Source organism: Hippopotamus amphibius, chromosome 4 (genome assembly GCF_030028045.1).
Source record: "Hippopotamus amphibius kiboko isolate mHipAmp2 chromosome 4, mHipAmp2.hap2, whole genome shotgun sequence".
Lineage (NCBI taxonomy): Eukaryota > Metazoa > Chordata > Mammalia > Artiodactyla > Hippopotamidae > Hippopotamus > Hippopotamus amphibius.
This window is the reverse complement of record NC_080189.1, coordinates 14350223-14375701: the sequence shown is the minus strand read 5'-3', so window position 1 is coordinate 14375701 and position 25479 is coordinate 14350223. Positions and strand designations below refer to the sequence as shown.

The 25479-nt window shown below is 44.6% G+C and overlaps 1 protein-coding gene across 1 annotated transcript in view; it reads right to left on the bottom strand.

Moving 5' to 3' along the window:
* DENND2A (DENN domain containing 2A) overlaps positions 1-25479 on the bottom strand; it is a 91574-nt gene that overhangs the window by 47893 nt on the left and 18202 nt on the right. The window contains exons 2-5 of the mRNA XM_057733641.1: positions 19423-19524; positions 15107-16270; positions 2476-2603; positions 694-815 (exon numbers count right to left, since the gene is read on the bottom strand). Of these exons, the coding sequence (XP_057589624.1) occupies positions 694-815; positions 2476-2603; positions 15107-16270; positions 19423-19496 (1488 nt within the window). The 5' untranslated portion in view covers positions 19497-19524. The remainder of the gene's footprint in view (positions 1-693; positions 816-2475; positions 2604-15106; positions 16271-19422; positions 19525-25479) is intronic.

The window sequence follows — 25479 nt, the reverse complement described above, 5'->3', positions numbered from 1 at the left end:
ACATCAACAGCTGATTCCTTTTTACTGCTGAATAATATTCCCTCACATGAATGTACTATACTACATGTAACCATTCACCCACTGAGGGATATTAGGGTTGTTTCCAGTTTGGACCATTATGAATAAAACTACATGTGCAAAAATAAAAAAATTAAGAAAAGACTATGAATTCAATTCTGTCGGCAATGGGTTGAAATTATCATGTATGTGAATATAGTAATATTATCTGTATGCACATAGTACAAAACTGCAAAAGGTTCAAAAAGACATTCTGTGAAAACATCAGTCTTCTTTCCTGACCTCCAGATACTCAGACACTCAGACAACTCCACAGAGGTACTCACTTACTCATTCTTAGGGACCCTTACAGAGATATTCTTGTACATTCACAAACATATGAGTTTGATGTCAGGACATTCTTCTTTACAACTGTGTAACGTGGATGTACTATCTTATTTACAGCTGGGGAGAATTCTGACCCGGAAGATAAAATGCTACTTTAGGAAGCCTTGTTGAGCAGAGGGGTTCCAGGAGACCTAGAGGCAGGAAGAGGAAGGAGCCTGCTGATGTACAAATCTAGGAGCCTGGCAGTGAGGGTGGCCTGGCATCCCAGTGTAACCCAGAACTCCAGCCTGCTCAAGGCCGTGGTGCTGGGGACCCCTGTCCTCCCACCGCTCCTCTGGGGGCTCATACCTTGGCAGGTGTCTCAGGGATGGAGGTGGTGGGAGAACCTGGGAAGTTCAAGACACACTTCTTCCCAAGGCAGCGACCATGTAACTCAACATCCTCATAAGGGTTTTCCTTCATTGGCGGATCTGCGGTCAAAGGCAACAGATCAGAAAGTGGGAACACCAGGGAGGTTCTCCTTATCAGATCCCTACCCAAAACCCTGGTCTCTCCGTGTGGGGATGTCTGCTGTCTTGCTATTCATTTAGCCTTCCTCTTGGTAACAGACCTTGGTTTTCACTGGGGTAACTCCCTATCTCCCCACTCTTAGACATGTGAGATGAACTCCACTCCCAGTTTCAGGGCTTAAGCCAATTTGAGAATCCCGAATGTCTGCCTCAGTGACCATTTCGGGAAGGGCTCATATTCCAGGCCTAAGCCAATTGCTGCATGGCATTCTTGGGCTCTGAAGGTGAACCAGGGACCTAAAGCAGTCTAATCAGAATGATCCTCAGGGATTTTGCTGGGCCTTGCAGGACACAGGCTTTCCTTTCTCGCTGCAAGGCCCAGATTCCGGGGAGCTGATGGCAGCCAGCATGGGGATTGTGGGAAACCTGCAGAGAACGGAGCTAACCTGAGAGATAAGAAATGAGGAAGAAAAAGCCAGTTCTGGTCACATGAGCCAACAAACTCCGTTTGTTGTTTCAGCTGGGTTTTCTGTTCCTTGTAACTGAAAGCTTCTCTGTCAGATACACACTGCTAAGAGAAGTCCAGATCTCATGCCTACTTTGGATTTGGGGAGCCTACTGCTTTGGCAGGAACCCATCTCCGGCAGCTTGGACACAGCAATTCAAACAGCTCGGCTTAGTATACGCCCTTCCTCAAGTCTCATGTTTCCTCCTACCATGGAGTTTCTTCTAGTGCTGATGATTGCATGCATGTGTGTACATGCATATCTGCCTGATCTGCCCCTCGCATAGGGACACAGATGGGTTCCTCCCTCCTACCAGCTCACTTCTTCCCCCACTGCCACCCCCAACGTATGCAGACATGGTCTGAGTTTACACTTCACTGAAACTGTGATCCTCCCTGAAGATTATTTAACTCACCAAATCTAAGTGCACACAAGCTCTGTGAATCTGAGTCACATTTTGGAATCAGCGAATTCTTTAGAGCAAGGCCAAAGTTACTTTATAAATAGAAGACATTCATTTCAGTCTGAATTTTGATGCCGTTACTGCCACATTCCTACAGTTTTGGAAAGTGTACGGTGGTCTTTGGTTTCCTTTCATTCAGTAATCCCTACGATTCACTGAGAGTCTATTAAAAGCCATGTGTTTTACATACAATTTTCTTCAGTCCTCAAATAACCCTGTAGGTAGCTGTCATCCTCCTTAGTACAAAGATGAGAGAGTTGAAGTTCAGAGATGTTAAGTCACCAGCCCAATGTCACACAGCTAACAGGTAGCAGAGCCAAGAGATTCAGTCACGGATATTGAGGCTCCAGATCTCGTGTGTTTCCCGCTGTATGACGCTGCCTCCTTGGCCGTTCATCGCCAGCCCTTCCTCCCACCTCCAGCACATTTTCTCTCACATATTTCTCCATGGGTCACTCCTCCACCCACCTACCTGATCTCTCATTCATTTGAGTACATGTTTGTCTTCGGATGCGTGTGTGTGTGTGTGTGTGTGTGTGTGTGTGTGTGTGTGTGTGTGTGTGTGTGTGTGTGTGTGTGTGCGTGCAGTTGGCCCCATTTCCTCCCTCCTCCTTCTCACAGACAGACTCACACAGACATTTTGGCCTCTTACCTAGAATGTCTTCATAGACGTTCTCCTCCGATAAAGTGCGTGTGAGCCCCAGCTTAGTCTGTGCGTACCAGTCCACCCTGCTGTTCTCAGAGGAAGACTGCAGTAAGTCTTCAAACTCATAGGACTTTCTGGGTTGTACAAGGTGGGAAGAAAAAAAAAAAACAAAAAAACGAGACTCAAATCAAATCAGGCTGGTTCAGAGAATATACGCCAAAAATGGGTTTTTTTTCCTTGCAAAAATTTCTAATACTGAAATCAACTCTTTTTTATATGAAAGTGTGAAAATCCTCAAATATGAGATGTGGCTTTTACTTGTGAGAATGTTTATGCTATTATGCAACTAAAGATAGTAAAGTATACATATAAAATACAATCCCAACGTTGTAAGTAAATACACACATAGAAGATAAAAAGAAGGGAAGTGAAACATACAGCTGCTATCTCAAGACCGAGGGGTGACTGGTGGCTTCTGTTCACTTTCGCTTTTCTGGAGTTTTCAAATATTCTACAGTGTTTACAGAGCACACATTAATAATCAGAAAGGAACAGTGATGGCCAGTTCAGAGCCGGCAAGAGGCCTGGGCACCTCCCCCTTTCTCTCACTCAAGTGGTTATTATCAGAAACCCAAGGAGCGGCTGGGCATCCCCACCCCCCATCCCGGCCCCAACCCTGAGATGTGTGCAAATGTGGCTGGGTCTCTGTCTGGGGCCTGGCTCACCGCCACCCTCCCCCCATCCTACATCCACACAGGCTGTCCCTGTTCTGCTGGTACTGACTCTACTGTGAAGTCCAGCCCCTTCTGCAACTCACCTATGCACACACGCACACACACACATACACGGCCACTCACCTTGAGTTTCTACCATCTTCTGTAACTCTAGGAACATCTGAGAGATCGCGAGGTAGGTCATATTACGAAACATACAAGACATCACCCATCTCACGGGTTCACTCCACCTCCCCCCTTTTTCTTCTCTCTCTCCCTATCCTTCTCCAAAGTAACTCACTTCTCCCTGTTGGGACAGAACAGAGGCTCCCCTTCTATCCACCCCAAGCAGATTCATCAGGAATCTCTGCTGCACACACCCAGCCTCCTGTGAATGGAATTTAGGTGAACATGCAGTCCACTCACGTTAAGCAGGGCACCTCCCTGAGCTGACGTGGTCCCGGCCCTTCACTCCTCCTTGCACAGGGTCCAGATGCTCACAAACCCCTCCGGCTCAGGAAGCACCGCTCTTCCCTCTCACTGTGTCCACGTGTGTCTAGCACAGCGTCCCACACAAGCCAGATGGCAGAGTGCAGCTGACTGCTTAGAAACGCGCAGCACCCGTTTCCTCACCCACACCTCCAGCCCCTGGAGGAAGCACCCCTCTGGTGGCTCTAGGATTAAGCAAATCTAGACACAGATCCTGAATCCTTCATTCACACGTCTTTCCACCTTGGATAAACTACCCGAGCTGAAACTCAGTGTCCTGATTTGTAAAATAGTAATTATCTCATAGGATTGTCCAAAGAACAGAAAAGAGAATGCTTGTAAAGTCCTTGGCACCTAATAAGCCCTCAACAAATGTTAGCTATTATCATTACTGTCATGATGCTATTAATTGTTTATGCAGCCAAGGCTTTATGTGAACATTTACTGTGTGGGAGGCACTGTGCTCAGGGTTTAATAAATAAGGACAGAGTCCTGCCTCAAAGAGCTTACATTCTAGGGAGGAAGACAGATGTTCAACCAGCTCACATACAAATAAACAGAATCATAAACTGGGTTAAGTTCAGTGATGGAAAAGAACAGGTTGTAAGGATATCAAGGAAGGCTCAATTTAGGTTGTGGGATGCATCCGGGAGGCCTGGAGGAGAAAGTCACTCACTGAAGCTGAGACTTGATGGATAAAGACCTTAGTCAGGGGAAGAGTGTTCCATAAAGAAGGAAGGGCATGTGGGAAAGTCCTGAGGCTATAGAGAGTGCTCGGTGCCTTTCAGGAAACAGCAGACAGACAGCACGGGTGGGCTTCAGGGAACAGGTGGAGAGCGCCATGCAACAAGATGGCAGAACCAGGCCGAGGCCATTTGTCGGCTTTCCAAGCTTTGGGAATTTCTTGCATTTTACATCTTTCCCTGTACACTAGTCTCTCGCTTTCTTTACACATGCACGGGTTTCCTCTATCTTCAAAAGCCTTCAGTTGAAGCAATGACCCTTGTGGTTCTGCTATTTCTCACCTTCCTTGCCAACATTTTTAAGTGGGGGGCGGGGAAGGAGGAAGAGCAGAAATTATTCTCTGAGTTTACTATGGTTCACCGGTTTTTCTTTCCTTCACCCTCTCAACTTGTCCGCATGCATCCCTTTTCTCAAACTCCTAAAGGTCACTAGCGCGTTTCTGGGGGAATCTAACCACATTCTCAGTCCTTTCCCTAAACGGCACCCCTTGGTTTCTAGAGCATAAGGCAGCAGTGCTCAAAGCCCGATCCATGGGCAGGGCTGGGGTGCCAACTGGTGCCCGTCCTTGATGCCAAAAGGAGAGAAATTGAGAGTGTTTAGAACCTTTTCAAGCAATTTGACAGAATGAACTTAAGAAACAAATGGAGGTTTGTATACTGACGTCTTTTTTCACTTCTTGCCTCTGGTAATTCTTTTTTTAAATTATATTTTACAAAAGTATTGTTCAGCAAAGGACTGGAAACACCTGCATAAAGGCCCTCCAGATGGTTTGAGGAGGCAGGTGCAGGGCTGCCCTAACTCTGCTTGCCCTGTCAGACCACTCTTGCTGGGCCTGCACTGGCACTCTCTACCTCCTCCTATTTCTGGGCTATTGGTGCTTCCCAAGGCTTCTCCTCTTTAGGCTCCATACTTTTTTTTTTTGGCTGCATTGCGTGGCTTGAGGGATCTTACTTCCCTGACCAGGGATTGAACCTGTGCCCTCAGCAGTGAAAGCACCGAGTCCTAACCACTGGACAACCAAGGAATTCACTAGGCTCTATACTTTAAGATCTGCACAACTGAATTAATCACCCCTTAGCTCCGCCCCACCCATTCCTTTATGAACTTGAACCCGGCACTTAGGACAGGAGCACAAAGACAGGCTTCTAGGCTTGATCTCTAGGGCCTTAAGTCAGGTCATGAGGCTGAAACTGTCACCCGTGCCCCAGGGTTCTGATTATGAACGGACGCTTGTGCCCCCCCAAAAGGGGATACGAATCCGTGAGCCTCTTCTTTCTCCCCTTGAGGCGTCCAGCGGGGAGAGGAAGGGCTGAGCTTCAGAGCTCTAGCAGATGGGGCCTGAACATTTCCTGGTCTGGCTGCCATTAGCCCAGGGTGGCAACAGCTGACTGGGGCTGGAGCTGTGGCCCAGAGCAGAGCGAGGTAGCTGGCCTGGAGTGGGCCAGAACTCCTGGGTTTCCCCTGCTGAGCAAACCAAGTTACGTTATCTAGAGTCCTCAGCACGGACACTACATAGTAGGGAAAATACAACTGTTCAGAGACCACAGAATCATTCATTCAATACTTACTGAGCACTGACCACATGCTTGTCTTGGATCAGCACATTCAAACTTGGCAACAATCTTGTGAAGGATTACTATTGTTATACACATGCTATGCATGAGAAAACAGGTATAAAGACATAAGGTAAACTGCTCCAAGTCACTCTGGGAGAACCCAGGAAATCTGGTAGGAGACTGGTGCTCTGCAAGAGACAGGCGTTACGCAGAGCATGCAAGTAAGGCAAGGCAGGAGGAGAGCCGCAGTCACGGTCCCGAGCTCAAAAGAGGTTGAGCTTCCCAAGTTTGTTGTTAGGAACGTGAACTATTTGATTTGATTTGATTTTACTTATTTACTTTTTATTTTTTGGCTGCATGGCTTGTGGGATCTTAGTTCCCCAACCAGGGACTGAACCCAGGCCCTAAGCAGTGAGAACTCGGAGTCCTAACCACTGGGTCCTCCAGGGAATACCTGGACTAATTTTCAATATAAAACTATTTTACACATTACTGAGCATTGCCCAGGCAAGCCCTCTATTTCCCTCTATTTTCCATAATGTAACTAAACTATATGATGAAGAGATGCTATGAGGCCTCATAGGGAAAAGAGGGGACAGGTGGGGGTCACGTCACTGGGAGCTGAGCAGTTTCTGCCACAATGGCAGGAAGCTCCACTCCCAGGGACAGGGTGGTAGTCACCACCTACAGGTAAAGCCTTGACTATCTGGGATTTCAGCGTGACCCTGGCTAAGCTGGGCCTTTTCTTTGATTGCAGAAAGGGGCTGCAGCTGTGCCTTGCTTTGCCATGGAGCGCGCTCTATCACTGTTTATTTTTAAAAATCTCATTTGCGGTACCAGGGAAGCAATATTTGTACAGGTCAAATTTTTAAATAATAGAATTATTATAAAGTATTTATGAAATAATATCTGAATAGTTCAAATGTTTTTAATAATAAATGCCCTAACAATAAAGATGCTTGTATGCTAAAGGCTCTCTAAGTCCCAGTGGATGGCTCACTTATTTAGAGCATATGTGACACAATCAGGAATCTGGATCATCTGTTCAGGTTTGTTAGGATGGGATTAGCCTATAATCCAAATGGCTGCTATCAGACACTCTGGGATTTCAAGCTACAGTCTGAATGTTTTTTATGATCCTTCCATATTTCCAAGAACAAGATTCTAACATAAGGTATGAGCTATACTTTGCATTTGATTCCCAGCACATGAAAGGTACAACCAGTCTAAGTAGTATTAGAAAGCCCACTTTTAAAATGTTACGAACTTCCATGAAAAAAAAAAAAACTGATTAGAGGATGGTTACTCACAGTGCAAAACTCTTACTTAACTTACAAAAGAATTCATCACAGGATTTCTTAAATAGTAGTTCCATTTCTGTATTAAAATGTTGGTTTTCAGGTGACTAATTCTTATACAGGAAGGCTGAAACACAAATTTTAAATCAACATGAAGCTACCGTCCACACAAGATCAAGGAGAAACCAGAAATCTTTACATGCCCAGCTTCTAGAGGCAGTGGGAAAACAAAATTCCAATCACAAAGTTCGATCTCTCATTGTCCTGTGTTGGTGACATATTTGCAAGCATTAGCTTTATCAGGTTGCTTGAGTCCTCCTCAGCACTATTTCCATAACCTGCATAAATGCCTCCAGGGACTGCAGTCCTTTGGTTCTGAGCCTCAAGTAGGTGATTAGGTCCCGAAGAGGAGAAATATGATTAAACTAATCATCCAATCACTTAGCTAAGTCTTTTCTATGAAAATATTTTTTAACTTGAAAAAAAGGTTTTCATACCTCATTTACATATTAACTTTGAAAAGAAAATTTTGAAAGACTAATGATAACCACATTCGAATTGGCTTCTCTCTCCATTTAAACATTTCCAAGTTTGTTCCACATCCAGCTGCATGTTTAATAAGCACCTTCTTAAAGGGTGGAATTGAGCTTTACAGCTGGTAACGCAAAGGTAACAGGTCCCTGGGACTTCCCTGGCGGTCCAGGGGCTGGGACTCCACGCTTCCACTGCAGGGGGCACGGGTTTAATACCTGGTTGGGGAATTAAGATCCTGCAAGCCACGCGGTGTGACCAAAACAAAACAAACAACAACAAACCCCCTGTAATTTCAAGTAGTATTTTGAATGTTATTTGTGACTTTTCCATATTTTTGAAAATGAAATACTAACGTAAAAGCTCACCCCACATCTCCGTTTAGATGACACATGGTAAGCTCAAAATGAACAAATCTGAAGTTGAACTCATACCACATTCCCCTCTCCCTGACAAGGACCAGCTCCCTTTCCAGTGCTGCCATCTCCGTCCACGTGTTTATGCCTCAAACCTGGAAGTCCTGAGCGAGTTTCCCTCTCCATCACTGCCCACATCTAGCCAATTCACAAGCGTTCTACCTGCAAAGTATCCCCGGGATCCACCCACTTCTCTCAACCCCCACTGCAGCTACACCGCAGGGTAACCCCAATAACTCCTTGATCTTCCTCCCACCCCCACAACTACCCACCTTGTCCACTGGTGCCTCTTCCAGTCTCCAGCTGCTGTGGGGTGGAGCAAGCTCTTAAAAATGCAAATCAGATTGTGTCTGTCCCCTTCTTAAAAACCTTCACACGCTCCCCATTCCTCTTTGGTAACAGGCCAAAACCCCTGCCTGGTCTACAGGGCTCTTCCAGGGCCAACTCCAGAGAGCCTCTGGGCCTCAGCTCATACCCTTCCTACCCCTCTGGCCCTTTCACGTCCTCCAGAGTGCTGAAGTCTTTCTTGCCCCAGGGCCTGTGCTTGTTTGTTCACTGAAACTGCACCACCCGTCTCCCAGCCCACTCCTTGGCCTGGGAACCTCAGGCCTTGCATGAGTGTCACTTCCTCTGCCAGCTGGCCCTGTTTCCATGGCAGGCTAGCTACCCCTGCTGAACATTCCCATAGCACCACGGGCTTCCTCACGGCACCTAGAGTGGTTAATTACGCAACTAGCTGTGTAGTTCTAACTATTACTAGTATGTAAGTTTCATGAGGGTAGGGTCTCAGTCTATCTAGTTGGTTGCTATATCCTAAGACTACATAGGTACATAGTAAATATTTGTTGGTTGAATAGGTGAATGAATATTTTAAAAGCTGGTTTTAATGGCCACCTTTACTGCTTATAATTTATCCCTATTTGGGGGTAAAAATATTTTATCTATATTCTTAGAGCTAATTTTTAGTCAATTGTTTGAACACAGTCCCCCCATAATTATTTTCAGCTGTATTTAAGTTCACTTGGACGGCCTGAGACCCAGCACCCACCTGAAACACCATTCAGATGAGCTTGAACCCAGGGATGCCTTGCTCTGATTCCCTCAACCACCTCCAGCTGCCACAGCCTCTCTTCTTGCCTCCATCCCCAGTGACCAAGGGCAGCTCTCCTCCTCGGGAAGAGCATTCATACCACTGTTACTGATCCCCTTGGCCTCCTTAATCAATAGAAATTGATCAGAGACCAGACAAGAAATTCAGGCAAGGCTTTGTCGGGGCCCCTGCTGCAGCAGCGGGGAGCAAGAACAAACAACGGGGTCCCTTGCTTGCTTCCTTGCTGGGGGGTGGGGTAGCTGGTTTTTTATATGGGGTGAGGGTAGGGTGCCTCCAGGGGTCGGGCCGCAGGGGTGGCTGAGGTGGTCTGCCCACCCCTTAGGTGGCGTATGCAGGGGACATGTGCAGTACCCTGCTTTTGCTCCCAGCGCTCTGAAAGTGGCAGTTGGGTTTTTTGGTCTCTTTGTGTCTTTTGTCCAGATTTTGCCCCAACTGTGCATGCACACAGTTATTTTTAGTCCCTTATAGTTTCTCTGTATTTTGTTGCTCCAGGAGACGTCTGTCCAGGGGCAAGCATTGCGGCACTGCAGTAAAGGGTCCCAGGTCTCGGCCTGTCTCACCACCAAGGGATCAGAGTAGGGGCTGAGCGAGCGAACGCTTATGTCAGCTCGTAGCTCTCACTCTGTTACTGGGTATCTCCTCTGCCGAGCGCTGTGCTGCGTTTCTGCTTATCTCTACCCTGGATCCAAAATAGAAAAGTCAGAAGAGAAACTACCCGTAGCCGCCATTGTGCCTAAAATCCAACCATTTTCACACGACGATCACCGTTCTAATGTAGAATAACAGCCACCCTCTCTACTCTCATCTGTCTTCCAATGCAACTACTACTGAAATAGATGAATTTACAAAATCAACCCTCTCAGAGGCTTTCAAAGTAACTTTTGCTCTGACTCTCAAATTAATCAAACAATTTGCCCCTTTGAAGATTTTAAACATTCAGTTTTTAGACATGGTAGAGTTGCCTCATGGATGCCACAGTGACTGAGACAGACTCACAATGACAGGGACAGACCACAGCGTGGCTGGTGCATTAACTTTAACGACTAAGCCCATGATAGCCGAGGGCTGCTGCCCAGCCAGACTGCTGTGGGGATCCCTATCAGTCCTAGGGAAGATGGAAAGTATGGGATCAACAACAGAACCGTATGACTTCGCAGCCATATCATGACCGAGGCTTCACGTCCTCAGAGAGTTCTGAAAGTCTTACACTAAAGCCCCAAGGAAAGGCTGAATCTACATGATACCAGAACAATCAGCTGAAAAGTGGAAATTTTGGTTAATGTAGATATTTGGTACTATAAAGATCTAAAATCTCTGTCATGTGATCAAATTACACTAAAATAAAAAATCTGAATTCAAATGACAACATTTTGGGTAAACAGACACGTGAATTCAGGATGCTGCTAACACTTAAAAAATAATAACTTTTCTTGTTAAATGTCAGCCTTAAGGCATTGCTGCCAAAGTTATGAAACGTATGCCGTAAAACACCCATAACCAAGTTAATGCTGCTGTAGGACCCTTATCTTTGGAATTTCCTGATATTTGAGGGTTCTTCATTTTCCATTTTAGGTTGAAGGCATAAGCCCTTGCATTTAATTTCCTGGTGCTTTAGAGAAATGAAGAAAGAAAACAGAAGAACGAGAAGGAAGGAGGAAGCGGAGAGAAAAGAGGAAAAAAGAAAAAAGATCAGGGAAAAATAGGAAGAGAGCAAGAGAAGAAAAAGAAAAAGTTTCTCAAACAGAGCATCTCAATGCACTGGTTTGGCTCTTGCTGAGGTGGACTAATCGGCCTATGAAAAGAAGCTGAATATGTCCTTGGGAGCGCACAGCCTGGCCGTGTAATTCTAAACCCTCATAACCTCAAAATCCTTAATCATTTCTTTCTTCAACCTTGGCTTGGCTTTCCTGCCTCAGAGAGGACAGGAAGTCTGCCAAATTCAGAGTTGAGCCTTTTCTCTTCTTTTTTTTTTAAGCAATAGGACCACAATACAGAGCATACTTTGTTTTTTAAGAGTAGAAAGCGAACATCTTGCCCTAATCACCTCCATTGTACAATTTTAAACAAAACGAAAAACCCAAAGCCAAAATTCTTAAAACACAGCTGATGCAACCATATTCAAACTGGCCAAGAAAAACTTCATCTCTGGACTGAAACTAAGTAACTTTAGCTGGTTTTAAAGAAAATGCTGCAAGACTGAAAAGAGCAGATGGTAGCTAAGAGAGAAAAGATAATGGGACTAACTGTTCACCAGATTGATCTGTCTGCCCAGTGATGACACAGTTGAAAGACTCCAATTTCCCAGAACGAAGCTGCCCCTGGGAGGGTGGGCCGCTTTGGAGGAACAGCCCAGAAAGGGCATAGAAGGGCTACTCTGGGGAAGCCCTGGATACAGGAGCAGAGAAGTCCCGAGAGTACTTAGGGCGGCCCTGAGGTTGGCACAGGTTTGGGAAAGGATTTAGAATTGGAGATGGATTCAAACCTTCTCAGCACATGAAGAAGGAAGCCTGTAAATTCTTCTACAGAAGTCACATAACACTGATACCAAAACCTGATAAAATTAGTACAATAAAATCCAAGTATAGACCAGTCCCATTTATAGGATGCTGATACAAAAATCTTAACTAGAATATTAACAAAGAGAATTCAGCCTTGTGTTAAAAGAATAATGAACCAGAACAAAGTGGGAGTTCATCCCCAAAATATTAGGATATAAATTCACTATTAATAGGTCAAAGGAGAAGAACCATACAATCATATAAAGTTTCTGAAAAGTAATTTGACAAAACCCAATCCTAATTTTTTAAACTCTTAGTAAAAAAAGGGTTACCAATGAACACTACCTTGATAGTATGAAAACATAACTCCAACAGAGTGCTTGAGAGTAGAACACCAGAAGCATTACCACTAAAGTCAGGTGTGAGATAAGGTTGCCCAGTGCCACCAGCACTATTATTTCACACTGTTATGAAAATATTAGTCAGTGCAATTTAGTAAGAGAAAGAATTTCGAGATATAAATCAAAAAGAAAAACGTAAAATGATAATTCTTTGCAGACAATATGATTATATACATAGAAAGTCCAAGAGAATCAACTGACAAACAATTAGAAACAATAAGAAATTTCTTTAAGAGGTCTTTTAAATGAATAATATACAAAAATAAATGGTTTTCTTAAATACAAAGACCATATAATGAGAAAAAAGATTACATTAACAATGGCAATAAAAGAATACAATACTTAGGAATAAATTTAGCAAAAGTATAGAATCCCAATTAAAAGCTGACATATTTTGTGTGTGTGAAGTTTGGTAGTGATATATAGAACATTTAGAAAAATACACCCAAGAATATTCAAGACATTTTTGAATAAGGAGAACAATTAGGAAGTAAATAAGAGGTTTATAATTAAAAAGACCAAATGATCATTTGTATGTGTATTACATGATAGTATATGCAGAATGTCCAAAATAATTCACTAATTATTAGCAACAATAAGAAATTTCTGTAAGGTCTACTAGATATTAAAGCAGATTATGAGGTTAAAATAATTAAAATGGTGGTCCTAGAAAAGAAATAGGCACTCTGATTAATTAAACAGAACAGAGTCAGAAAAAAATAACAGCTAACATTTACTGATCATTTACTATATGCTAGGCTTTGTTTTAACTTATGAGTAAATATGTTTGCAAATATTTACTCATCCAATCTTCACAACAAAGCAATGAAGTGGTCACTATAATTATCTCCATTTCACAGATAAGTAAAATGAGGCTCAGACAAATTTAGTAGCTTGTCCAATGTCACACAGCAGGTAAGTAGCAGAGTTAGTAAGTTCTCCGGCTCTAGAGTCTTCCCTAAGGCTATATTCTGTTCACCACAGCATTACTTGCCAACTGGAAATAACCAAAGTATAAATCAGCAGGGGAACGGCTAAATAAAATATGGTTTAGCCCCATGGTATAAAGGTGGCAGCTAAAAAAGGAAGGTGAAAAAAAAGGAAGGTGGTAATATTGAAATATCTCAATAATATCCTAAGTAAAAAACAGTTGATACAGAGCATGATTTCATATTTTAAAGGATATAATAGATATGTGTGCGTATTTCTAGAAATTCTAGAATATCCAACCTTTTTTCCCCCTGGGAAAGAACATAAGAAATTACATTTTTGGCACCCAAAAAATGCTACCTGACAGACCATGTTGAGTAGGGGACCGACATGATCAAACGCATATTTCTAGAAAACTCCTCTGGCTGCTGAGGAGGAAGACACTGGGGATGAGGGGGTGTGAATACAAAATGACTAAGGTGGTAGCAGTGGAGGAGACATAGATACAAGAAGATGTTTAAAACTAGAACCAAAGGACTTGCTGTTGTATTAGATTGGGGGTATGTGAAAAACACAGCAATCACAAACGACTCCTAGGTCTTTGGTGTAAGCAAAATGAAAGGTGGTATCATTTAATAAGATAGCATCTATTTTGGGAGGAGACTGTTAGTAGTGGCCAGGATTGAGAATTTAGGTTTAGACATGTTAAGTCTATGCTATTAGATAACCAGATGGAGACCCAACCAGGAGAGACTACCCAAACCTGAGGCTGGGAGAGAGTCAGGGCTGGTGATGTACATTTGGGAATCGTAAGCATGTAAACGACACTTAAAACCAAGGGACTAGGTGAGATCATTTAAGGGAGTGAGTGTAAATGGAGGAGAGGTGACCTGAGCCTGGGATGGGGTGTAGATGGGTTGAAGCGGGATGCTATTCTGACATGCAGAGGGAGAGGAAAATGGAGCTGAGAAGGAGCAGCCAGTGAAGTATGACTATCAGGAAAGCACGTGGCCTAGAAGCCTAGTGAACACAGTGTTTCCAGGTGGTGTGAGCCAAGGTGCTCCTCAAATGCTGAGAGGTCAATCAGGAAAAGAACAGAGGACTGGCAACTGGATTTAGCAAGAAGGAGGTTGTAGTTGGACTTGGCCTAGAGCAGTTCCAGAATAAGTAGCAAAAGCCCAATTGCAGTGAGTCAAGATAGACACAGGAGGGGAAGAAGTGGTGACAGGAGGTACGGACAACTGTTTTGAGTTTTTCTCAGTAGCTGGATTCCAGATTAGCAGATATCAAACCAATTAGCCCATTACAGAAGTAGACTAGAAACTAGGTTTCAAAACGGAAAAGAAATTGTTTCCAAAGCACAGATTTTTACCTTCAAGCATTCACATTTTATTATCCAAGGTATTAATATTATAAACTATTTACCATGTGTGCATCTATACGTATAAATGAGAAAACTGAGGCCTTGAGAGGTTAAGTAACAAAGTTACTTAGGTAGACCATGACAGGGCCAGGGTAGGCCAGGCAGTGTGTTTCTAGAGCCCATACCAAGAAAACACATGAAAGGAAGAGCCAGGAAAGATGCTGCACACCACGCACCAGGTGCAGGTGGTAGTAGCAGAATGAGCATCAATTAGCACCAGTTAGTAGACTGCCAGTGTCCACACAAGCTTTCATTTAACTCCCGGTTACCGTCTGAATTACAAGTACGCATCACATCCAAAGGGTGATTTTTCAAAGCCAATACCTTTTGTTGGGGACAAGGAACTAACACAAAACACCTGAATCAGTTACCATGTTTTCAGGTTTAATCAATGAACCATCTTAAGCTATGAGCAGCCTCGACTAACTACGATCCAACAGTTTAACAAAGTAAATAATTAGGCTGAGAACAGAGAGTTGCAATGCAGCATAAGGGCTCCAGCAGACAGTCACTGGTCACCTACCTACCTGTGGTCAGCACTGGCTTTTGGTCTCCCGCTCCACAGTCTTCTGTTCACAGAGGAAGGCGGGGGAGAGGAGGGCAGGGGCGGGGGAGGTAGAGAGGGCAGAGGAGGCAGGTTCCTTTTATCCTTCTGGAAGCTGATGCCTGGGTTCCCATCCTTGTCCCCTTCTCCATCATGTTTGAAAGTTCTCCGGGGTTTGGGCAGGGGGTTGATGAAGGGTTTTGCGGGGGATTCCTCCAAGCCCCTGTATACACTCTCCAGGCTCTGGTCGCAGGGCCTCCTGCATGAGCCTTTCCTTTCCTCTGCAGCCTCAGCAGCCGGCTCCCTGGCTTCCAGGTCCAAGTGGTGGGCCCTGAATGCTGAGCCACTCCTGCCCCCGCGGTTCTCAGAAAGAGTGGGTCCCTCCTCAGCCTTGTCCGGCAGGCAGTGTGGGGAATAACAAGTGCCTGGTAACTGGGGATCCAACCCCGCAGACCCGTCCTTCAGAGCCTGCTCAAGTTTCTTGACCTGCTTCAGCACAGAGAGGCTATCATTCTGAAAGCGCTGTTTGCCAAGCCTGGGCTCCCGGCCTCTGCCCGAGCTAGGAGCCAGCTCCCGGGCTGGCTGGCTCAGGTCTTGCCTCCGCTCTGCATCCTGTGCCCCCACGTTCACTACCCCTTTATTCCTCTCATCCTCTTTACTCTCTGCGTCCGGCCTCGTTCCGTTCTGAGCCTCTGCAACCCGAGTCCTCGAACCATCACTGTTTCTCCTCTCCATCACACACGACGTCAGGTCATCCTCTTGCCCATCTGCTTTCCTGCCAGGGGCAGGAGTGGGTACCTCCTTTTTCCCCTCCCATTCTGATATCTTGTCCTTTATGCTGAGGGACTTGTGCCGGGCCCCGCCTTGGCCAGGAGGGCAGGGGTTCTGAGCACCGCTGAGTGGCCTCTCGCTGGCCCTGCTGGCTCCTTTAGTGCTGAGATCTGAAGCTGGGTCGCTGATGATCATACCTGAGCTGAACATGTTCTGCTGAAAGCAGTCCACTCTTGGCTCTAGCATCAGCTTATGGAGGCTCTCTAGTGGGCTTCTTTGGAAGGGTGAATCCTGATCAGTCTCTAGGAAAGGAATGGAGGACCTAAATGGCTGCTTTTGAGGGTCTTCCCCAGCCTTTGGACCTTCCACCTTGACCCTGAACAAGAAAGACAAACACTGAGTGAGGGACTCTCGATTATTGTTCTTGACGAGTCATAGATATTTGCTAGTACTTAGGTATATATGTTATATACTAGTTGCAAGCCACAAACCACCATTAAAAAAAATCACTTTGTGTTTTTCTTGGGGAGACAGCATGGTGGAATGAAAGGAGCTATTGGATTGTGGAGTCCAACAGACTCGAGTTTAAATCCTAATCCAACTACTGACCAGCTGTGTGACCTTGGGTAAGCTGCTTAACTTCTCTAAACCTCAGTTTCCTCATCTGTGAAATGGGAATAATAAACATATCTAACAGGGAGGCTGTAAACATTTAATAAGTTAGCCCATATGAAACATCTACCATGGTGTGAGTGTACAATAAATGGTAGTTATCATTATTAATAGCTATTTTTTTAGTATTTTATTTATTTGGCTGCAACTGGGTCTTAGTTGCTGCATGCAGGATCTTTGTTGCAGCATGTGGGCTCTTAGTTGCAGCATATGGGATGAAGCTCCCTGACCAGGGATTAAACCCAGGTCCCCTGCGATAGGAGGGTGAAGTCCTAACCACTGGACCACCAGGAAAATCCCATGTTAGCTTTTTCCTCTGATGAAAATAGGGGAAGTTTCGTGAGATAGAAGATTATATCAACAGATGATCCTTTGGAATAACTATTTAAAACAATGCCATAAGTCATGAAGTTTTTCCTAATTCTGGGCCTGATAAGTTGTCCTGATTTGTGTGGGTAAAGCCACAATGATTGGCGGCATTTGAACAGAACCTCCTCTGGAATGTGAGCCCTACTAGGCTGGTGTCTCCGTGAGTGCAGGGATTGTTCTGTTTTGTTTTGAATTGTGGCCTGTTTTGGCTACTGCTGCATCCCTGGCACCCGGAACAACATCCGGCAGAGTGGTCAGTAAATATCTGTTGCATGAATGAGTGAGTAAACAAGCAGATTCAGATCTCACGCATGGCCTAGAACTGCACTGCCCAACATGGTAGCTACTAGCCACATGCGGCTATTTAAACTAAAATCAAATTAAATTAAAGCTTCGGTTCCTCAGTTGCAGCAGCCATATGTCAAGTACGCAGCAGTCGCGTGTGGCTAATGGTTACTGGACTGGATGGAGCAGAACATTGCCATCACTGCAGAAAGTTCTGGCCTAGCACAGACATGTGGGCATATAGGCCTCCAAATGTTATTTTAGGAGGTTAGTTAGTGCCACAAAGATGTTAAAAATTATTTTGAAAGAAAAACAGAACATTTTAAGCTATTCTAATGACAATGGGAGTATCTGTGTTTTGAAATGAAAAGCATTCTTCTACCAGCAAAGGTCAGGGCTGAGCACAGGGACCTTAAATGTGCCAAGATTAGCAAACATGCAGGGACCGACTTCACGGTGCATGTTTTCTGAATACACAGAGCTGACTATACAGGAATTCGGAAACTCCAGTTAAGGTTCACATGAGGGATGAATAACCTGCAATTCCATGCATACTGTTACTTTCTAGCTTTCTATTCCAAAGACTATCTGTTTCTGTAAAGACTTCTCCCCGGACTGGGACATGAACATAGAAGTTATGTTGTTCTTGGCTGCTCAGCATAAATCAGAAACTTGTGAAACTGCAAACAAATTTTCATGTGTTAAATATGGCCATCAAAGCAGAATTCCTTATTTAAATAATCAATTAGGATTCATAACAGAGTGCTTACAAAAAAGAAACACTTTTTTTTTAAGAACTTTTACTGAGATACAGTTAACATACAATAAACCGCATATATTGAGAGTGTACAGTTTGGTATCCCAAGCTCTCAGTTTGTTCCCCCCCAACCCTCCCCGCTTTCCCCACTTGGTCTCCATATGTTTGTTCTCTACATCTGTGTCTAAGAAACACATTTTTTAATGGTCCTGTCACCACTGAGGACGTCAGCATGAATTCAAATTTTAGTCATAATCAGAGTCAGAATCAGTTTGTAATTTTACTGAGAGGTCACAAGGCAGAAATTTAAGTCCTTGCTCTCATTGTGCTAGAGGCAGGATGAAGAGCCAGGACACATAAAAACACAGCGCAGGTGAGTTCACGCTTCGTGAGAAATGATGATATAATAAATAATCATTAACATCATATGCACTGTTAAAAAACAGACAGTAGATAAATACATGGCTTTAGAGTTAGAGACACCTGGGTTTGGACCTGGGCTTCATTTTTTCTCACCTTAAAATGAGAACACTGGAATTTTACTGGTACAGAGGCCAAATTCATCTTGTTTGCTGTGCCCATTACATAGTAGGTAGTCAATAAATGAAATGAATGAGTGGATGTGTTAATAATATATGTAACACGCCCAGAGCACAGCACGCATTGTAAGTCTTGATAGCAATAAATGGTACCTAGTGTTATTATAATGATTACAGTTATTGTCTAAGATCCCAAACATCCGGAGCGGCTTCACAGTCACTGAGGCCCCATCTAAAAACTGAAGAGGAAAAAGGGCCAGCTTGCTAGAAAACCACGCTGGAATTACAAAGCTCAACAAGAGCGGCAAGGATAATGGAACCAGGGCAGAGAGCCTGCTCCACGTGGCTGCTGCACCCAAGAATTTCTTGAGTTCCTGTTTCAGAATTCTATGGCCCCAGAAGGGGCTCTGGACTGGGATGCATCGCTGCGAACAGCTCCATGATTTGTGAACAGCTCAGCGATTGCTAACTCCATTGCGGAATGTGAGAGAGGGTACCGGAGGAAAGGGCTCCATTTGGGAGAAAACAACCCTGCTAACATATAAAGCAGGAATAGCAGGTTATGTGGACAGCTGCAGCTGCAAAGCTTTAGGACTCAACAATAATTAAAATACCTGCACATCCTAGAAGCTAGCAAAATAAACACTGGACTGGAAGGCATACATGGGGATAGGGCCTGAAGTGGACGCTGGGCACCAGGGAGACCTGCCCTTGACCACTGTGGTCTAGGGTTGTTGACTGAGTGCAGTGCATGGAGATGGTTTACAGGAGGCTCATCAGTGAGACTTGGAAAAGAATGCCTCCTTATTCAGGGAGGCGAGGTTACTGGGAGGGAAAGGCAATAGAAAAAAAAAGGAGACAAGATCTGGGCCCATTTCTGCACTCCTAGGGGAGAAAAGTTCTTACTTGTCAGCCAATTTGTAGCCCAGGTTTTCAGTCTGGCTGTGGCTGCCCCTGGCCGGCCTGTGCACTGTCATCATGTCAGCACCAACAGGAGCTCCAAGTTGCCTGGGGGAACAGGGATGCACACTCAGTGAGCCATGGCAGCAAATCTAAGGCCCCTACCCCAACCTATTTATCTCTGGTGGATTCCACCCAGGAGTAGAGGATGACAGGGATGTACCATACAGAATCCCTGACCCAGGAAGGGGTGGGGTCGAAGGCACAGAATCCAGAGGTCCACCCAGATTCAGACCCCATGCCAACAACACTTCTCATGTCTGTGTGTCTTTTAGATAATGTAACCAAAAATTTTAAGAAAACATATAACCTTAGAAAGTAAAACATAAATGCCCGCACAACTTGACACTTTTTCAAGGCTCTGTAAGAACCTGTGATGTGCTAACAGCCCCTAAAGAAGAGAAGAGCTATTACTTTATTTGAAACAAGAAATAAACCACCTGCTAAAGTGCAAATACCGACACAGAGCTACTCTATTCTGCTGCTGCTGCTGCCCTGATGCTGGGTATAAACCCACACTGTCTTTGGCTTTGGAGCCCTGCACAGAGATTCACATGTTTTTCCCATCGAACCTCCCAGGAATCCCTCTTCCACCTCCTTCTCAGGTGTCCAAGATTCCTTTCCCCTTCTCAGGAAGGTTTACCTGCCAGGTGACACAGTGGCTGCCCAAGGCCCTGGCCTAGGCATCCCTTCCCCCCAAGAAATCAAAGGACTGGGCTTTAAGACGTGCATATAGCTTTTGGGAACAAGGACAGGGAGGCTAGAGGGAGAAACAAAAAAAAGGAAAGAAGAGTGAACATGGGCAACAAATGAAAAAGAGGGAGGTTATGAAATGGTGAGTTGGGACTTCCCTGGTGGCGCGGTGGTTAAGAATCTACCTGCCAATGCAGGGGACACGGGTTCCATCCCTGGTCCGGGAAGATCCCACATGCCTCAGAACAACTAAGCCCGTGCACCACAACTACTGAGCCCGTGCTCTAGAGCCCGGGAGCCACAACTACTAGCCTACGTGCTGCAACTCCTAAAGCCCTCGTGCCTAGAGCCCGTGGTCCGCAACAAGGGAAGCCCCCGCAGTGAGAAGCCCATACACTGCAACGAAGAGTAGCCCCAGCTCACTGCAACTAGAGAAAGCCCATGTGCAGCAACGAAGACCCAATGAAGCCAATAAACAAGTTAATTACTTAAAAAAAAAAAAAAGGAAATGGTGAGTTGGAAAAAACCTCTAGAGAACTGTGTGTTTGGGGAGGAGGACAGAGCTTGGGCCTGCCCACGGAACCCAGCTGTCCCCTTTCCCAGTGGGCAGCACCCTGCATTTTGGGGTATGTCAGCATTGAGAGTAAGCCCAGTTCTTGAAAGAAGCCAGGCCCCACGGCTCTCCCCTCCATTAGGGAGAAGAGCCCTGAAAGGCCTTTCAGGGACAGGAAGGAACTCATTGCCCCCTCGTAATGCTCTGCAAAGCGTCTGGAGCCTCTCCATTCAGCTGGGCTGACACACACTGCTCTTCTGCCCTGCATCTGGCAGTGGCCCCACTGGACTCCAGGATACAGCCACTCCCCAGCACCCTCGGAGCGTCTGCACTCCATCTCCACACAGACCAAGCCCGCAGTGCTGCAGCCGTGCCCCGCGTCAGCAGCAACTCTCCCCTCCCGCCCTCTTCTTTCAAGCTGGCATCCTCTTTCTGTGCACTGTGAATAGGTGCCAGGATGTGCAGGGTGCTCTGGGAATTCAAAGATAAGTAAGGCGTGGTATCTGCCCCTGCCCCCGGGGAGAGCACCAGGACTGTGCTTGGGTCACCATCAGCCTCATAACCGCCTCTGTCCCCAGGGGAAGGCTTCCCAGGAAGCCATAGCTTTTTCAAAAAGCACAAAGCCCACTGTGTCTAATGCACAGAGAACCATGTATGAACGCTGACGTTAAAGATCCCGAGAAGCACTTAAACAACACGGTGCTTAAGTGAACTTGATTCCCATCAGGCAGTAATAACTTCCAGTCTGAAAACCACAGTCTCTAGAGAAACGGCTGATACCATAGCCTGAGAAGCGAGTTTTCAAGCAGGCTTAAGGGGCTGGAACTGAGGGGGCGTAGAACCTGAGACACACTCAGCAATCAGCTCACCAAGGTTTCTGAATTCACAGAAGAACGGAAAATGCTGCTCCCACGAAACTTTGACACTTTCCTTTTGTCTCTGACGTTTAAAGGTCATTAATTAGGTGACAAGCCTAGCCTAAATTGCTAGGTGGGAGCATTCTGCGACAAATTACCAAGATAAACTTCTCTATCACTTTATAGGTCTGGGATTACCAGATGGAGCTGCTTCCCAAAGCGTGGTCCATGAAAGTTCGTTTGTTTTTTGCACACTGGAACATTTTCATAAGTTTTTAAAACTGTCTTACAAATTGAAGATATTTTGTAAATGCCGATATCTATAGCTGATTATGTTTCTCAATCCAGTCCATAATTGAATCCTGTTTTTCTTCTTGCTAAAGCGAATACTGTAAAATCTGTTCTTGACCCAACGGTTCTCTTCGGGCGTCAACGTCAGGTTGATGAGAGGGCTCAGGTGCTGTAAAGAAGCGGTGGGACAGTCTTCTCAGCTTTAACCTGTTAGGAGCTCCCTTCTACCGTCACAACCTGTTACTCCTAATTACCTCTCTGAATCACCTTCACTTTTTCAAAAGAGAGAGATTATAGTGAGACGTTTCTGGCCACTCACAAAAGCCCACGGAAAATTTAACTGCTCCAGACTGACATTACTAGATCAAAATACTGTATTATTTTGTGACTCCTTTAAGTTTATCCTCTAAGGCTTGAAATTTTAGCCTGATCTCTAAAAACACTATTTTTTTTAAGGGGCTTAGAGTACTAAATATGAGATCATTCATTTAAAAACAAGTATTTCCCCAAAAAAGGGTTAAGATTTTAAAACAGATATAAAGTGTTTTCCCGTAAGTAGGAAGGAGGCAGGTGACATATCAGATCTTTTCCTGAGAGCAGTTCTTATAGGAGAGCCCGAGGGTGCCTGAAGGAGGTAGGGAGCAGCCCTGTGCGCAGAGAAGCGAGAAGCCCCCAGCGGGGAGATGGTAACTCCTTTGAATCCGGCCCACGCCTGCCTGCTCTCCTTCCTCCACTGCCATTTGCGGAACCAGCAGAGGCAGGTGGGAAACAGCACCTGGGGGAGCCAGTACAGTCTTCAGGACCAGGAGCCCAGAAAGACAGCGACGCGCGGTCTGCGGCCTGGCCTCTTAGAGTGCTTCTACTGATAATAAAGCACTGTTCATATTTTGTTCTGGGCATTAATTAATTATCCATTTATGATATTTAAAAGTTACATAGGATGCCATTGATTGTTGATACCACCAACAGTAATAGCCTTCTTCCTGTCAGCCCTGGTGGGGTTTTTATGTTAGGAACAGGGAGGTGACACATGGTCTCAGAAATTTTACTATCAAAGTCACTTACAAAAAGAGGTTTGGATAGTACTGGTTTAGAGACTGCTATAAAACAAAATCTGGACAGGTTTAAGCCACGGGGAGATGGGGATGGGGGTGAGGGGAGGAAGAACTGATTTTCCCCAAATCTTAAAACAATACAGTAATTTAAAAAATGAAGTCTGGAAATGTTGATCAACGGATGCACGGATAAACAAACAAAATGGGGTCTAGCCATACAGCGTAATGTTAGCTCAATGTTAAAAAGGAATAAAGGACCATTACATGCCACAGCACGGCTCAACCTTGAAAGCACATTAAGTGAAAAAAGCCAGATACGAAAGGAATAGTGTATGATTGTATTTATATGGAATGTCCAGAACAGGCAAATCCACAGAGCGAAGGGGGAATTGGGATGATTGCTAATAGGTAAAGGTTTCTTTTGGGGATGACAGAAATGTTCTGGAATGAGGTAGTGATGACAGTTGCACAAGATAGTGAATACAAGTCACTAAATTGTGCACTTTTATTTTTTTTTACTTTCTGGCCTCCCTGCGTGGCATGCGGGATCTTAGTTCCCTGACCAGGGATCGAACCTGCGCCCCCTGCAGTGGAAGTGTGGAGTCTTAACCACTGGAGCGCCAGGGAAGTCCCTACATTGTGCACTTTTAAATGGTGAATTTTATGTGAATTACATCTCAACTGAAAATACAGTATAAGCATATTCAAGGGAAAAAATAAGAAATTTTGGTCGCGGAGGAGGTAGAGTGAGGAATAAAGTATACATAACTATAATTTTCCAGAGCCCTTTAGTGTCCAAAGGCTAGTATGCTAGTTCTAAAATATAGGTAAATATATATTATACATAACTTGATTCATAAAATGGTCAGACTTGAAATACTGAATGAAAAATACAGTTTATATCATAAATGATTACATACTAATAAAATTAAATTTTCAATGGCTTTTATTTGTGTTGCAAATAAAACTACAAGCTTTTCAGCTTTAATGATTTGAATAACTTAGTTTTATCAGCTTATAAAGAACAGGCAACAAAACTGAGAAGAAACTATAACAATTACAGTAGAACAAAAATAGTTATTTTCTCGACTGAGCTTTTTTTTTTTTTTGGCCTTGCAGCTTGTGGGATCTTGGTTCCCTGACCAGGGATTGAACCCAGGCCACAGCAGTGAAAGCCCAGAATCCTAACCACTAGGACACCAGGGAACGCCCTGAGCATTCTTCTTATTAGCAAGCATACCCAGATGGTGTTTGTTTTCAGAAAATACGCTGAGAAGGAAAAAAACACCCAGCCCACAATCACATAATACAACTCTTGCTGCGTCCAACTGCTTAGTGAAGCTCATTCCTGAGCCTCTCGGTGCTTCGTTTTCATTACCTTCAAACCAACAAAAACAATTTAAAAAATTAAAACAGGCCACTAGAGTTCTTTACATTACAGCTTTTTTTTTTCTTGAGTCTTTTCAGAAAAAAGCAATTTTTTCACATTTGGAAGAAAATGGGGGATCCTGAAGCAAGTGATGGAAGCCAAAGGCTACGTGCTGCCTCAGAACCACACCTGGGGGCCACACTTGGCAAAATCACAGCCTGCACTCTTGGACCAAATGCTTAAACCGTGCCTGCACACCACAACCAGATACCAGGTCCTCAGTGCACACGCCAGCTAAAGCCTGCGGCAGAGCCAAGGTAATGGCTTTCCTGCTAACCATCAAAGTCTTCCTATCTCCAGGAGTTCTGCTTTGAGCCAGAAGATTCCCCCATCAAATAAAAGTGTTCAAGAAATGTTTGTTGAATGAGCGAACACATATACCATTTTCTTACACTCAACAGATGACTGGATAAACAAAATGCGGTCTAGCCATACAATGGAATGTTATTCAGCCATGAAAAAAATGAAGGACTATTACATGCTACAACATGGATGAACCTTAAAAACATACTAAGTGGAAAAAGCCATACACAAAAGAAACACAGTACGATTCCATCTACATGAAATGCGCAGAACGGGTAAATCCACAGAGATGGAAAGTAGATTAGCGCTGACAGGGGCTGTGTGAGGAGGACTGGGCAGTGACCACTAACAGGTATGGATTTCCCCAGGGAGGAGAGTGATGAAAGTGCTTTAAAATTAGACATCGGTGATAGTTGCACAAAATAGTTAATATGCTAAAAACACTAAAAACTGTATATGTTAAAAGGGTGAATTTTATGGTATGTGAATTATACCTCAATAAAGCTATTATTATTATTTTTTAAATCAGCAGGGACAGCTGCTAAAAGTGAGGAGTCCTGTCCCCACCCCAGACTGAGTGAATCAGACTGTTAGAGGAAGGTCTAGGAATCTCCATTTATAAGTTCTCTGGGGAATTCATAGGCTTAGCGTTGAACCCTAGAGTTTATTTTCCTGTTATTGGCATTGTCAGTCAGCAGCAGATCTACTCTCCTTTGCCCTCTTCCTTCCTAAGGCAGTCTTTTACTCCAGTGTGTCTGTTTGCTCCTATTTTTCAGAGCATCTCTGAAATGTGATGGATGTGTTATCAGCATGCAGTGAGTT